The sequence below is a fragment of the Colossoma macropomum genome, unplaced genomic scaffold (genome assembly GCF_904425465.1).
Source record: "Colossoma macropomum unplaced genomic scaffold, Colossoma_macropomum, whole genome shotgun sequence".
NCBI classification, from domain to species: Eukaryota; Metazoa; Chordata; class Actinopteri; order Characiformes; family Serrasalmidae; genus Colossoma; species Colossoma macropomum.
In genome coordinates, this window is record NW_023494786.1 from 15,950,721 (window position 1) to 15,965,573 (window position 14,853).

General features: G+C 39.1%; 1 protein-coding gene across 1 annotated transcript; it reads left to right on the plus strand.

Moving 5' to 3' along the window:
* Positions 1–597: 597 nt before the first annotated feature.
* slc13a5b (solute carrier family 13 member 5b) lies at positions 598–14,411 on the plus strand. The gene is made up of 12 exons (XM_036598749.1): positions 598–712; positions 1,234–1,362; positions 2,139–2,275; positions 4,855–5,066; positions 5,253–5,430; positions 5,585–5,707; positions 7,133–7,345; positions 7,512–7,618; positions 8,292–8,410; positions 9,351–9,512; positions 12,371–12,508; positions 14,144–14,411. Exons 1-12 carry the CDS (start codon positions 611–613, stop codon positions 14,267–14,269), a joined length of 1,746 nt encoding a protein of 581 aa, XP_036454642.1. The 5' UTR covers positions 598–610; the 3' UTR covers positions 14,270–14,411.
* Positions 14,412–14,853: the final 442 nt, after the last annotated feature.

Genomic DNA, 14,853 nt, shown 5'->3' on the forward strand with positions numbered 1-14,853 from the left:
TATTAAAGCCTTCGGTTCAAACGTTTCCATCGACAATTAAATATAAAACTGCCCATATACTGTCTATTTCTATCTTAGATTACCGCAAACCGCACAGCTGCTTGTAAGTCGGTTGCCCAACGCAGCCATCACTACAAATTAAAGGAAACTTATGGCAGAGCATTGGCATTGTTATTCCGCAAGGCGGCGCAGTAATGTAACTCAACTTAAAACTCAACCTGCTGGCCCGAGACATTAGTAAACCTATTACTACAAGAACATTAGAGTAAATTGGTAGCTCGTAGCGTGTAAAGAGTAAAGCATTAATTCGACACAACATACGTACATTTTATTTTTAAGGGTTTAACTACACGACATGCCCATTTCCAGGTAAACAGATGTTTGGAAAGTGTTCACTGCGGTTAAATTAACTGAAGGTATTGCGTCAGTGAGCGTGATTTCATCCATGACTATTCTCTCTCTCTCTCTCTCTCTCTCTCTCTCTCTCTCTCTCTCTCTCTCTCTCTCTCTCTCTCTCTCTCTCTCTCTCTCTCTGCCTGCCTGTCTTCAAGTTTAAAAGAGAGGGTCCGTGTACAACTTCACTTTATTGGATCCCTCTTCAGTTTTGGAGATGTCACCTTTACTGAAATCCGTCTGGACCTTCAAGAATGGCTTCATACTTTTCTTTACTCCTTTGATCCTTCTTCCTCTTCCACTTGTTGTCGGTACAAGGGTATGTTATCTTGTTTTAACTGGTTTAATTTGCTCTTGTTTTGTACACTTGCACTTGTTATGGCTCCATTTCTCGTCTCACGTGTTAACTGCATCACTTAGTGGCCATCCAGTGCAGCACCATAGCCTTTCTACCTTATGTGTATTGATTCACCTGTTTGCTGTCTGTGTGTCCTGAGGTAAACATGATAACCTCAGACTTATTGGAACCATGTGGAATTTTGTGTCCCCAAGCTTGGGACGTCTAGACGCTTTGTCCTCCTAATATTTCTTCACAATGCCTCATAATGAGTGAAGAGATCAAACTGGGTCAGGCTATTGACCGTCCACAATTAGTCCTCTTTTAAGTTTGAAACGGCTTTTTTTGGTGGACACATTAACTATGTAATACTTTTCTGATGTCTGCATCAAGAACTACTGCTTATGCCTGTTATCACTATGAACTGGTACAGTTTCTGTGAATGAAGTGCATGTCTGAGATGCTCTGAGATGTGGTGCTGAAAGGGTATATGTGTGTTCCAGGAGGCCAGCTGTGCCTTTGTCATCCTGATGATGGCGGTCTTCTGGTGTACAGAGGCTCTCCCGCTGGCCGTCACCGCTCTGCTGCCTGCTCTCCTCTTCCCCTTGTTCGGAATCATGCAGTCCAAACAGGTAGACAGTGCTCAGCTCAGGATTTTAAACTATATCCTACTGTCTGAGAAAACATTTGTCAACGCTTTGAAATTATGACTTATCTGCATTTCTGCATTGATGGCTCCTAAGTGTGATCTGATCTTCGTAGTCAATAAATAGGCAAAATCTTATTTAACAAACAGCACATAAAGCATTTTACATTATGTCTTTATTAATCCTCTGCTATGAAATTGACAGTAGTTTAAATCGTAAGGCTTATTATTCAGTAACTACACCTCCATGTGCCAAGAAGCATTCTTTGGATTGACATCATGCTTGGTTCCTTTGGTTTCAGTTTGCTTTGATTGATTGGGCTTTGATCCAGTTTTTTATAGAACAGAACCGCTTTTGATTCCCTAAAGAACATTTTCATAGATGATTCTTAGAGGAAGTATATTTGTAAATGATGTGAGTGTAAAATGTAAATCTTTTTAAAGTTACATGTAAAAAGTTATTCACACTCACAAATGTTTTTTTTTTTTCAAATATGGTCCTTTAGAATATGCCTTTTAAGGGTGTAGATGAAGATAAATTTTTGGAGCCATTTATGCAGAAATTGTATATATATATATATATATATATATATATATATACATACATATATAAACAGTTTAAGAAAGTGTATATTCTCTGTGTGTGATATAAATTTTAAAAAAGTCTGAAGAGGTTGTATTTCCACTTGGGTTAAGGGAAAGTGCACACTAAATATAAGTGGTCAAAGTAATTGCAGTGTTTATTCTGGTGCCACTCTCCAGGTGTGCATGCAGTATCTAAAGGACACTAATATGTTATTTGTGGGTGGCCTGATGGTGGCAGTGGCTGTGGAGCACTGGAACCTGCACAAGCGCATTGCTCTGCGAGTGCTCCTGATCGTAGGAGTGCGTCCGGCACTGTGAGTGACTTCTGCTACAGTATGAACGCAGTTACAGTTAGGGCTGCATGATATGGGCAATATGTCACATTGTAATTACATTTCTACAGATTGCACTTGTGATTTGCCTTGAAATATAGCATGTATGTAAAGCACATTAATGAATCCTTGAAGGGGTTAAAGGAATTCTTCAGTTTTTTTCAACCTTATCTCTGTGTGCCTCATCTGCATCATACATTGTTTGCAATGGACAATCATTTCCACACATTGTCCCAAAACCACTGTAGGGTTGGCCCAAATAATCTGAATGCTCACAGATTTGTTTATTATGTTGGTATTCATTTCACCTATTTAGTACGCAGAAGCTTTGTCTTTCATTCAAGCCACAAAAACTGTAGCCTAAACCTCAACACAGTTAATCATCAAAGGCTGTAAATAGGACAATTATTGTTAATATATGGAAATTGTTAAAAATAAATAAATTATAGTTAGTTTAGTTTATGCCAGACATCCACATCACCTCACCTCAGAGCACAACAAACTGCTCCAGTCTCCACATGGCCATTAAGGCCAAAAGAAATAAAGATGCCTTAGAAAGATCTCACATGTACCATGGAGACATGACAAGTTTGATGAATGATCTTAATGTGTAATTATAGTGATCCTTATCCAAGTATGGCTTGGTAGGGTACATGCCCTACTGGTGTATATGATTAACACATCATTGTACTTGATATACTTGATATACTTTGAAGTACAGTAATGAACATATACATTGAATGTTATAATATTTTAGAAACATAAGAATGTAAACAAATAGAAAACAGGGAGAATGTGACAATGTATATACAATTTGAAATACAGGTAAGAATAGAAAGGCTGTGTTGTAAATGGGACCAGGTGAACATGCGTGTGTGTACTTGGAAGGGAGCTAAGCCATGAGTTTGTCTTTAAGGGCCATTAATGTAGTGAAGAAATCTTTCCCATTTCAAGTAATACCATTCTAATCTGCCCAGCAGAGATAAGGATACCCGTTCATATGCTGCCACCCTAGCAAGCAGATTATGGCAGTCCGTGATTAATGGGACATGAACTGCTTTTCACTGTTGGACGAGCAGTCTCCTTCCCAGCATGATAGAGGCCTGAACCCATTTAATATACATAGATAAACTGTGTCTTTCAGGGTGGACGCATCCCCCAGCAAAAATAGATGAATGCAAAAGGGGTCGTTTGGCTAATAGTTCTCTGAATACAATCATGGGCTGATGTCCCATACTTTGGGGCAGCACCATGGGATGTGAGTTAACGTACCCTCACCAGGGCACTTCCAGCACACAGGATCACTTTTAAGGTTAACCTTATACAGTCTGGAGGGCATCCATTAGGTTCTGTTAATAATCTTTAATTGAATTAACCTAGAACTAATATCACATGCCATGACCTTTGAATTCTGTCAAATGTTGACCCATTCTTTTTCTGTAAACATGATTCCAAAATCTGTTTCCCACACAGTTTTAGGGAACCTGTAGTGCTGTTTTTCTGTAATTGCACTGAGTAAAGTGATCCTTCATGTCCCCTACTGTAGCTTGAGATAATACAAGAGGGGGTCTCTGCATTTTGGGAAGCCAGGGGGGTTTTAAAAGTTGATGTCAGCAAACTATGAATTTACATACACTGCCAGTATTGTTGTTTGTGCAGCCTGAATTCAGCCTGTAAGTCATTGAAGGATTTGAGGACTGGCTTTATATAAAGGTCACCAAGCTCCTCTACAACCATTCTTTCCAATAAAAGGAGGATTTTCCAATATGGAGACAGGGATTGTACCTTATACTACTGATCATGTTCAGCAAAGGGGTCAAAGTTAAGGATCTTTGCAGTTTTCTTCCAAACCCCCTTAAGCCATAACAGTACAGGATGAGACTGAGCACTTGGGTGGGGGGGAGAGGCAGAAAGACTGGCACCAAGGGAAGAGGAGGACAAGCATTTGCTTCAGCAGTGAACCACGGGGGTGCCCACTTTGGACCAGAAACCACTGTGCCAAGTGCCGTAGGCAAAAAGCATAATGGTAGAGAAGTAGGTTCACTATCCCTAATCCTCCCTGATCCACCCTATTTTGCAGCTTTTTAAGGAGCACCCTAGCTGATTTACCATTCCAAAGAAAAAGGCTACACAGCTGATTAAACTTGTGGAAAGATTTTGCTGAGACTGTCAGAAGAAGAGACTGCAAAATGTAGTTGAACTTAGTGACTATATTCATCTTTAATACGTTAGTCTTTGCTCACAGAGAGATGGAGAGGTGCCCAGCTTTCTGTATTTCTATGTCTAGTTTAAATTTCTCAAGTAAGCATTCTATATTTACCTTGATGATGTCAAACAGGTTGGGTGGGAATTGGACTCCGAGGTACCCAATATACTGCTTCGACCATCTAAAGTTGCCTGGTTGGAATAAGGGATTAGTAATGAACGTATTGTTCAGCCCTAGCTATAGTATATCCTTCCCATTGATGTCTTAAGAAATTACCAACTTCCATTTAATTTGTTGTCTAAACAGAGTGTCTCTTTCTCTCTCCCTCTCTCTCTTGCTTTCTCTCTCATCATAGGCTGATGCTGGGCTTCATGGGTGTGACGTCCTTCCTCTCCATGTGGATCAGTAACACAGCCACCACAGCCATGATGGTGCCCATAGTGCAGGCCGTGCTGGAGCAACTGAACAGCCAGGAGAGTGAGCCAGCACAGATCAGCTGCAGTGAGGAGGAAAGCCTGGCTCCAGATGCACAGTACAGCAAACCGGCCAAATACAAAGGTGGACAAGGTCAGACTGTTTGCCATATTTATGAACACCTGAATACTCCCAGCTGAACAAATGAATCTTAGGGCACATATTATGTATCATAAAGAGTGCTACATTATTACATTTATGCCAAATTGTTCACCACTACATGCATTTGAGATCTGAGATATATTTTAGAGTACTTTATTGTATTTGCTTGTTTTCCAGCAGTGGTAGTGAGTGGTCTGGAAGTGTCAGCCGAGGCCGCCAGGTGCCAGGAGGCAGCAGAGAGAAGAAGGATATGTAAAGGGATGACGCTGTGTGTGTGCTATGCTGCCAGCATCGGGGGAACAGCCACCCTCACAGGCACAGGCCCCAACCTCGTGCTCAAGGGTCAAATGAACCAGTGAGCATTACATCCAGTTACTAGTTTTTTAAAGCATGCTTCTCTGAACTTAGGGGGAAGCCTTCCCTTTTGCCCCTTAATTCTCCTTACCGTTGCTTATTTTCTCTCTCCATCTTAGACAAATGAAGTGACTTGTCATTTTATTTCACCTCAGGTTGTTTCCTCAGAATGGTGACGTTATCAATTTTGCCTCCTGGTTCGGCTTCGCTTTTCCAAATATGATCCTCATGCTGACTTTAGCCTGGCTATGGCTGCAGTTTCTTTTCATGGGGTTCAAGTAAGTGTCATTTAGTTGTAACCCTCTTTTAAAAGGATATTGCACTAGAAAACAATTACAGTTTTCCCATTACCCTAAACGTAGTTGATCAGCCAAGACAAGCTTGGTGTCCAAAGTCTGCTTTTTTAGTTTTGCTCTGCAGCTAGGAGGTTAATGTAGCTATAAAGTAATGGAAGCTTATAATGGAAGCCAACAACAGTCCTAAATCATCAAACATTTGAGTGAATTGCTTATCATTGCTGCCCTAAAAAACTTGTAACTCCTTTCCTTTTCTTTATATTTTTACAATATTTAAAAATGACAGCTGCTCTGTGATCATTACATGATGACTGACCCACCAGAAAAACTTGGAATGTAACTTTGTTAAAGTAAATGGCTAAACCAGGTTAAGGAAGGGTATTTTTGTTGGCGTACGTATAATTTCCAGAAAGAATTAAGACACAAATAAATAAATAAACAAATAAATACACACATACTTACAGTAATTTCTTGATGGGTCCTAACGCTAAAGCAGATGTGAGTTGAAGTGTAGTATTTGTCAAATAAAAGAACACAGTAATATTGCAGTTCAGTATAAGTTGTAATTATAATTTTAACTCATTGTAAAGGGCAGCAGGCATTTTTTAAAATTCTATTTAAAAAAATGGAGATATAAGGTTTTATTCTAACAGTGACATTGCTGTCATCTTTAATTTGGCCACAAAACTGTGATTAATCCTGTAAAAAAGAAGGGAATTGTAATTATCATACAGACTTTACCATCTGTGGCCACTGAGCCTGATGTTCAGTTGTACGAGTGCTGAGACATGACAGTGTTTTATCTAATGTCTGTAACCTGATGCTCTGGTCTTAGGAGGTCCGAAAATGTACTTTATAGATGGCTTTTTGTACAGGCATGATATGTGCTTTCTGCAACAACACAGCCCCCCCAGTGAGCACATTCAACCACCACAGGTCAATAGCCACAATTTTAGAACAACCTCATCTGTGTTAGGTATAATAAAGTTGGCATTGATGTAGGACATCACCTAGCATGTTTTCAGAGTCTGTTATATTGACAGGTGGGAATCTTAATGTATTGCGATGGTTTGCGTATAAAAGATAATAAATTAACTTTTTTTAATAGACAGTAAATGCATTTTTACTGTCATTAAGGGCTGTTACCATGGTAACTTGGTTAACCCCCACAGGCACAGGACTAGCATACATCAAAATTGAGGACATTTTTTCTTCTCTTATAAAGTTACCATTTTGAAGTTTGGAACGTTTTGTTTGTGTCATTATTTGGTTTCTGACACTCATGCCCAGACATGTCTCGGCTGAGTAGCTACATTGGGATTAGGATAAAAATTGCAAATTCTGCCACACGTCCCTTTAATCAATACATTGATCCCCACTTTTCATTCAACGTCCTCCTCTGCCCAGCTTTAAGAAGACATGGGGCTGTGGGGCGGTGAAGACGGAGAAGGAGATTGCCGCATACAACGTGATCCGAGAGGAGCACCGGCAGCTGGGGCCCATGACGTATGGAGAGTTCAACGTGCTGGCTCTTTTCTGCCTGCTCGTGGTGCTGTGGTTCACCAGGGATCCTGGCTTTGTGGCTGGCTGGGCCACACACATATTCAATTCTGACGCAGAGTAAGGGTTACACTTTGCAGCTTCCAGAAGCAAAGCTCTCATTCACGTTTTCTCTATATAATAACTGTGGCATATGGACATAATAGATGTTAAATGCAGTACTGAGTAAAGAACATAGTTAAAGTAAACTTGGATCAGTGGATAACGTCACTGTTTAAACTTTCAGGTACGTGACCGATGCCACGGTGGCAGTGCTCATCGCTGTGCTTCTTTTCGTTCTGCCGTCAAAGCCACCACAGCTCTGTTGTGGCCCACCTGTTGGATCTAGCCAAGGTAGGAGACACTTTCTATATAATGCATAGAGTGGAACTGTGAGTGGCAACTCTTTGCACCCTCTATATTTTTAATCATTTTTATATTTACATAGTAGGCCTACTGAGTGTTACTGCTTAACACTCACTTGAAAATTGTGCTCATTATATGTCAAGTGCTTGCACTTGAATTAAATGCATTACATCATCATAATTTTTGCCAGAAAACTTTCCAAAAACTGAAAGACGTGTTGATATATTTTAATTCATGTGTAATCTATTGTCACATTCGAATCATGTAAATTTAAACCACAGGTTTTCCAATGCTGTCTAGTAATGCACTATGTGTACTGCTTTACACTGTCCAGAACTTCAGAATTTGTACTGCTTTACACTGTCCAGTATTGCACTATGGTTACTGCTTTACACTGTCCAGTGCTGAACTATGTGTACTGCTTTACACTGTTCAGTGTTGCAGTATGTGTACTACTTACCCTCTCCAGTATTGCAGTATGTGTACTGCTTTACACTGTTCAGTATTGCAGAATGTGTACTGCCTTACACTTTTGCACTGTCCACTACTTCACTGTTGACAGTAAAAGTGAACTGACTACTGAAAAATACATGAAATGACATGCATGCAGAGTTTTTCACTAACCAACACAGCACTGAGTTGTAGCTTTTTATTTCCACAGCACAGTCCACGGCCGTTCCTACACCACCTCTGCTCACGTGGAAGGTAGCCCAGAAGAAGCTGCCCTGGAATATAGTGCTGCTTCTGGGGGGTGGGTTTGCGCTGGCCAAAGGGAGTGAGGTAATGTCCAGTCATATACCTTCTATGTACCTCCTGCCTAAATGTGTAAATTTGCATGCTGTTAATTTACATACAAGGTAGGGTTCCCCCATGATACTAAAAACTTTTAAAAATCAGACACTCCATTAAATGCTAAATTCTAGAGAAACATACTGAGTCTTTATTGTACACAGCAATGGTGATTTGGAACCAGATGTGTTAAGCTACCATACAGAAAGTTATTACATAGAATAGTCACAAATACATTTCCTGGGACATTGACATTGGACTATAGTTTTGGAATAAGGTTTTGGCCTAAAATATATTTTTAAAATGCTTTCATAGTCGGGAGGTACATTAGGGACATTGTAACGAATATAGTATCCAAGGATGTTTTTTTCACATTTACCAGCCTTTTACCATTATCAGCATTACTTATGCAAGTACAGAAGATGTGTAGGTTCACTGGTGGTTATGGACAGTAAATAAAATGGCCATGTTTCAGCTGTTGACAGTGCAACCCCTGGTTCCTATCACCACCACTGAAAAGACATCAGAGTCAGTTTCTCTACAATGAACAATTTGACATCAAACCACTCTGACTAAGTTTGTTCAATTATGCAGAAATTAAACAATTCCCCTTTAACTGTGAGACAAGGACATTCAGTATAACCTAGCATTCATCCCACTGTTTAAACAAGTTCAAAATTTATTATACTTTATGTTGATTGTTTCTAGGATCATAAGGTTGCATTAACTGAATAAAACTCCTTATCAGTAAATGCTAGTGGACCCACCTCTGCCCATTTGATCAAAATTAGCATGCACAATTTGATGTGCCATAGGCAGAACACAGCAGAAACATAGATTTGTCCTATTTATATACTTGCTGTCACATATGCCTATAGCCTGTAGCTTATTGTTTGTTTTGGGTCTGTACTTTGTGTCTCTGTTGCTATAGGAGTCAGGCCTGTCCAGGTGGATGGGTAATCAGTTAACCCCCCTGCACAGTATCCCTCCATGGGCTATTGTCATTGTTCTGTGCCTCCTGATTGCCACTTTCACTGAGTGCACCAGCAATGTGGCCACAGCTACCCTCTTCCTTCCTGTCTTGGCATCTATGGTAAGAATTATAGGGAAAACTAAGTAACAAAGAAGTTCACCTGAAATAGATTACTGATGTAAGAGTTTATGCCATGTGAGTAAGTGCCAAAGGAAGATAGGCACTAAAGCACCACCCTGGCCTAGATTCACATGCTGCATTGTCTATTCAAAATCACTGAATTACTTCAACCCCTTTTAGAGGGCCCCATTAGCAGCCAGCCAAGTTCTCAAACAGCCCAATTTTGCTGCTGCTCGTGAGTACATCCTCTACCCTCCCCAACTGGACCCCATTCAGAATTTTACACACCTTTGTTTTGGTTGTTTTGGATAATAATGAGGTCACTATAACATGCAATTTTATAATCTTAAAAAACTTCCCTCAGCTTTAGGGCACTAAACCTAATATAACCATACCTGTAGTAGTGCGAGAAGCACTGAAAGTTGACGTGACATGGAGGAGGGGAAAACACAATTCCCACGAGAACTTTGATATTTCCTGGAGGTTTACATTGCTGTGGTCAAATTGACCCCAGCGATAAAAGATGTTAGTTACTTTGAAGATAACCTGAGGGTTAAACAAAGAGAGAAGGACAAACAGCAGTGAAAGGGGTTAGAAAAGGAGAATAATTATGAAGCAAATGAGGACTGATTAGGGCTTGATTTGAGGGGGGTGCAAGTGGATGCCATCCCCTGATTTGAAAAAAAATGAAGAATGGCCCTGCTAGTAAAACTGCCATCCAACCCTTTCCATTTCATGTTGATTAATACCAGTTTGTGAATTTGTATACAATTCAAAAGTCTGTATTACACAAAATTACAAGAATTACAAAAAGCATTTTTGTTGTATAGAAACACTATACATCCACTTTGGCCTGTGATAAAAGTACAAAGACAGGGTATTTAATGTTTTACTTTATCAACTTCATTGTATTTTGTAAGCTCATTCTGAAACTGATGCTGGCATCAGCAAAAAAAAAATGTTGGGATGGGGGAAATTAAGACAAGGACCATTGTGAAATGTTCAAAACGTCTAAACGGATGACGCAACCATGTGTAGTTTTAAAAGGAGCATCCAGAGAAGCCTAGGCCTTTATGAGCAAGAATGGATTGACCACTTTGACAAAAATGCTTCAGCAAATAATGCAACCTTTTAAGAACAATGTTACTCAACGAGCAGCTCCGAAGATTTTAGGTATTTTACCTGCTACGGTGCTTAATATCATCAAACGATTCAGGGAACCCAAATTTCTGCACGTTAAGGGCAAGGCCAAAAAAGCACAACTGAATGCCCATGACCTTCAAGCTTTCATATGAGACCCCTCATCCCGCATTAAAAAAAAGTATGCCTCTGCGATTAATGTCACTGCCGCTGCATCCCCAAATGCACGAAAGACTGTACTAAGAACAGGGGAAGCCGTGTCTCAACAATGTCCAGAAACATTGCCGACTTCTCTGGGCTCATACTCATCCGAAATGGACTGATGCACAGTGGAAGCGTGTATTGTGGTCTAATGAGTCAAGCTTTCAGATTGTTTATGGAAAAAAGGCATGTTGGGCTCTTCAGGCCAAAGAACAAAAGGACCATCTATATTGTTACAAGCGTAAAGTTAAAAAGCCTGCAGCCTTACAGCGTCTGTAATTTCATGGGGGTGTATCAGTGCCAATGGCATTGGTAACTTGCACATCTGTGAAGGGGTCATTAACGTAGAGAGATATTTTTTGCAGCAATATAGGCTGCCTTTTAGTCTTTTTCAGGGATGTCCAGGCTTATTTTAACATAACAGTGGTAAGCCACATGCTTCACATGTAACTAAAGCATGGCTGAGTAATCTGAGAGTGCGAGTAGACTGGCATGGCTACAGTCCAGACTTGTCTCACGCAAAAACGTATGGCGCATGAGGCACGAGATACTTTAACGAAGACCATATAGTTGCGCAGCTGAAGATTTGTATGACAGAAGGATGGCAAAAAACTTCGCTTTCAAAAATGGATCAATTAGTGTCTTCAGTCCCCAAATGATAATTAAGTGTTGTTAACAGGAAAGGTGATGTAACACAATGGTAAACATGCTCCTGACACAACTTTTTGGCAACATGTTATAAACATCAAATTTGGAATAAGTGTATATTTATTTAAAAAAAAACATTAATAAGCTTTCTGTTTTTATTAGCATTTTGTTTCTTTTGGAATTGAGGTCAGTATCTGAAAAAGGTTTTGTCCTGCACTATAAAAGTAAAAAAAAAGTAATTATAGCTACAGTTCATAACCCCCAAAAATGAAATTTGAGTACTGGAACTAAGTATAGTGTTTTTCTGCATCCATATTTATTTATAGCTTTTTCTGCATCCATATTCTTTATGGTAAGAGTGTTTAAGGAAAGATTGATTCTTCTTTTCTCCTGTCTTTTAATCAAGGCTGTACTTGTTTAAGCTCAGTTCACGCACGTGTTCATGTCTGCTTTAGAAAGAACATGTCTCTCTCTCTTCTCTCTCACATACACACACACACACAGACGCATACACAAAACCAGGATCTTCTCTATTCTTTTACACCCAAAAAAGATCTAAGCCATGTCTCAAAAGCCTAAATTACCATGTGTCAGCTGTTATGGTTTTGGGTCCTCAGCTGTGCAATGCTTCTGACGAGCGGCTGCTTTCTTGCAGACATGAGTCAGTCTGGATATATCATCCTGAAGAATCACAGCTTAATTACACACACTAAATGAAGGTCCATGGCAAAAGAAAACCACCATTTAAAGCAAAGATCTGAGTCAGACACACAATAGAATTATAGTAGAGCACTTGTCATTTTCATTTAAGCCGAATTTCAGCTGCATGATGTTAAAGTTTTTGCTTTATTTTTATTTATTTGTTTCAGTCCCAGTCCGTTGGAATGAACCCCCTGTATGTCATGGTGCCCTGTACGCTCAGTGCCTCTTTTGCTTTCATGTTACCCGTGGCAACACCCCCCAATGCTATCGTGTTCTCCTATGGCTACCTCAAGGTTTCAGACATGGTAAGAATTTAAATGTGGCTTCTATGCATTTCATAGCTGAGAAACCTGGTGCTTAACGTTAGGAATGTTCTGACTGGGTAGCAATTATAGTCTAATTTTGACTTAAATTAAGTTCAGTAGTGGCTGAAAATGTGTAAATGCATTTAGTGCCTGGATCCTAGATTGCACTTAAGTGTTCATAAGTGTCATTCATTCATACATTTTAAAAGCGGGTTACAGTACAAAATGGCTTTAAATCATCACTGTCATAAAATCTCCATTTCCAGTTTTTATTTATTAGTTTTTTTTTTACACCATTTATAAAGCCAGCTGCAATTTACATTATGTGAACATTTCATGATTAATGGACCAGTGGCAATGGTCCAAAATTACAAATTAAGTCTTGTTAAATAGGGATGCACTGATTTCTTTCCAGTTTCTTTACAGTCATATTGGCTGATGGCCACTTTTCTGAACGATTTTTGTTAACCTTTTTTATTACCCTGAAGCTCACACTGTGTGGGCTAAATGAACGCATGAAACACACTAGCTCGTTTCCAGTATTCCAGTACTAGTCACATTTGCTATATAAGAAATAAGTAATAAATAACATTTCATGCTTTTCAAAGGGCCAGACTGGCATTTAACATTTTAGAATGAGAAATCTGTTTCCTATTTAAATAACATTAATCAAATAAAGTGCTACATCAAAGGTTAGAAGGAACTGGCTATTTAGCACAATGAGTCAAGCATATTTATGCTACAACATTTTGGTACTGGTGTAACAGCAGCATTCAAATACAGCTTGAGTGCGCTTACCTGACTCATGTTATTTACGTGATAAAACTTCAGTACAGATCTGCCAAAAATCAAAATACTAAATTGGCCGATAGCAAAAATTTGCCAATTCTAGTCTTGGCAGACTCTGATCATGCATCCCTTTTGTTACATTAGCATGCATTAAGTCATTATTTTCCACATCTGAAATTTTAAATGCCCTTGTTCTCTGAGCTTGCCAGTCTTTTTAATCAGATGGGACTGCTAATTCTAAACAACTTTCACTGTGTTTCAAGTTCAAGTTTCAAGTTTATTTGTCATTTGCACAACATGTCAGGACATTTATGCATTGAAATGCTTGTGATGAGGCACAGTTAATCACTCTACAGAAAGTAAATAAGTAAAAAAAATACAAATACAAGAAAAACAAACTGAAATATATTAAATATACACAAAATACACACAAGATATACACAAAATATAGAGACAATATACATTTTAAAGTGACCTAAGTGACTTAGTGTTAAAGTATCATTGTCCATAGCAGAGATATGATATATCTCTGTGGATAAAAGTGTAAAAAATCTAACAAAAACTGTTAGATGTTCACCCAATGTATAAAAGTATAGAATTTAATCACTTTAGACCAATCAGAACAAGTTTATACTAAAATTTAGTTGACATGAATGGGTTAAAGTTAAGAATGTTTTTTTACTTCTCCTATTTTAGAGATATGGAGTTTTGTTTCAGTGGTGATGATTTGCAAAGATTAGTACTTGGGCTTCATGTCAACTCCATGTATTTATAGATAATCTGAAATCATGATTTTGTGTTTTCTTTGTTTTCGTGCCATCACATGGTTATTTCCGTCTATTCAAGGCAAAGGCGGGCATGATGATGAACATCATAGGGATTTTTTGTATCACCCTGGCCATCAACACATGGGGCAAGGCCATGTTCCACGTGGACTCTTTCCCTACATGGGCCAACACGACAGGTTTGTAAAGGCCAGCACCAGACCTGAGTAAAAACGCACAGCAAACTGCTTATCCTCCTAAACACCCTTTTATACCTCACGGACCGCAGCAAAGGAGCTGTTCTTTTAGACTGGTGTGCTTTCAGAGCTGCTATCAACTGACACAAAAGGCCCTTTTAACAAAGTAGTATTTATACCTGCTGTCATGTCTATGGAAAAGTGTGTATATATATATACATATCCGAAGGGAAAGATCAAGACCTTAAGTCAGGGTTTTATTTGTGTTTGTATAAATATAATGTATATTTAAGGTAGATATTATATATAGAAAAAACAGGTGGATGGAAAATAATCATTAAATCTAGCCCTGTGTGTCATCAGAGAACTGTAATTGTAATTATGAATGGGTGAATCTGGTGTTTACTGTCTGAGTGAAGATACTGTTTACAAACAAAGTTCATGTGCCATCCCACACCACCCGCCCTGCATTTCTCATATCAGCGTTCCAGACCGCTCCGCTATGTTCGCCTCTCAGAAATTTTTAGCTTTTTGGTATCATTATTTTACATAGCAGAGTAAAATGCAGTTATTCATAAATACAGTCAGGTCCATA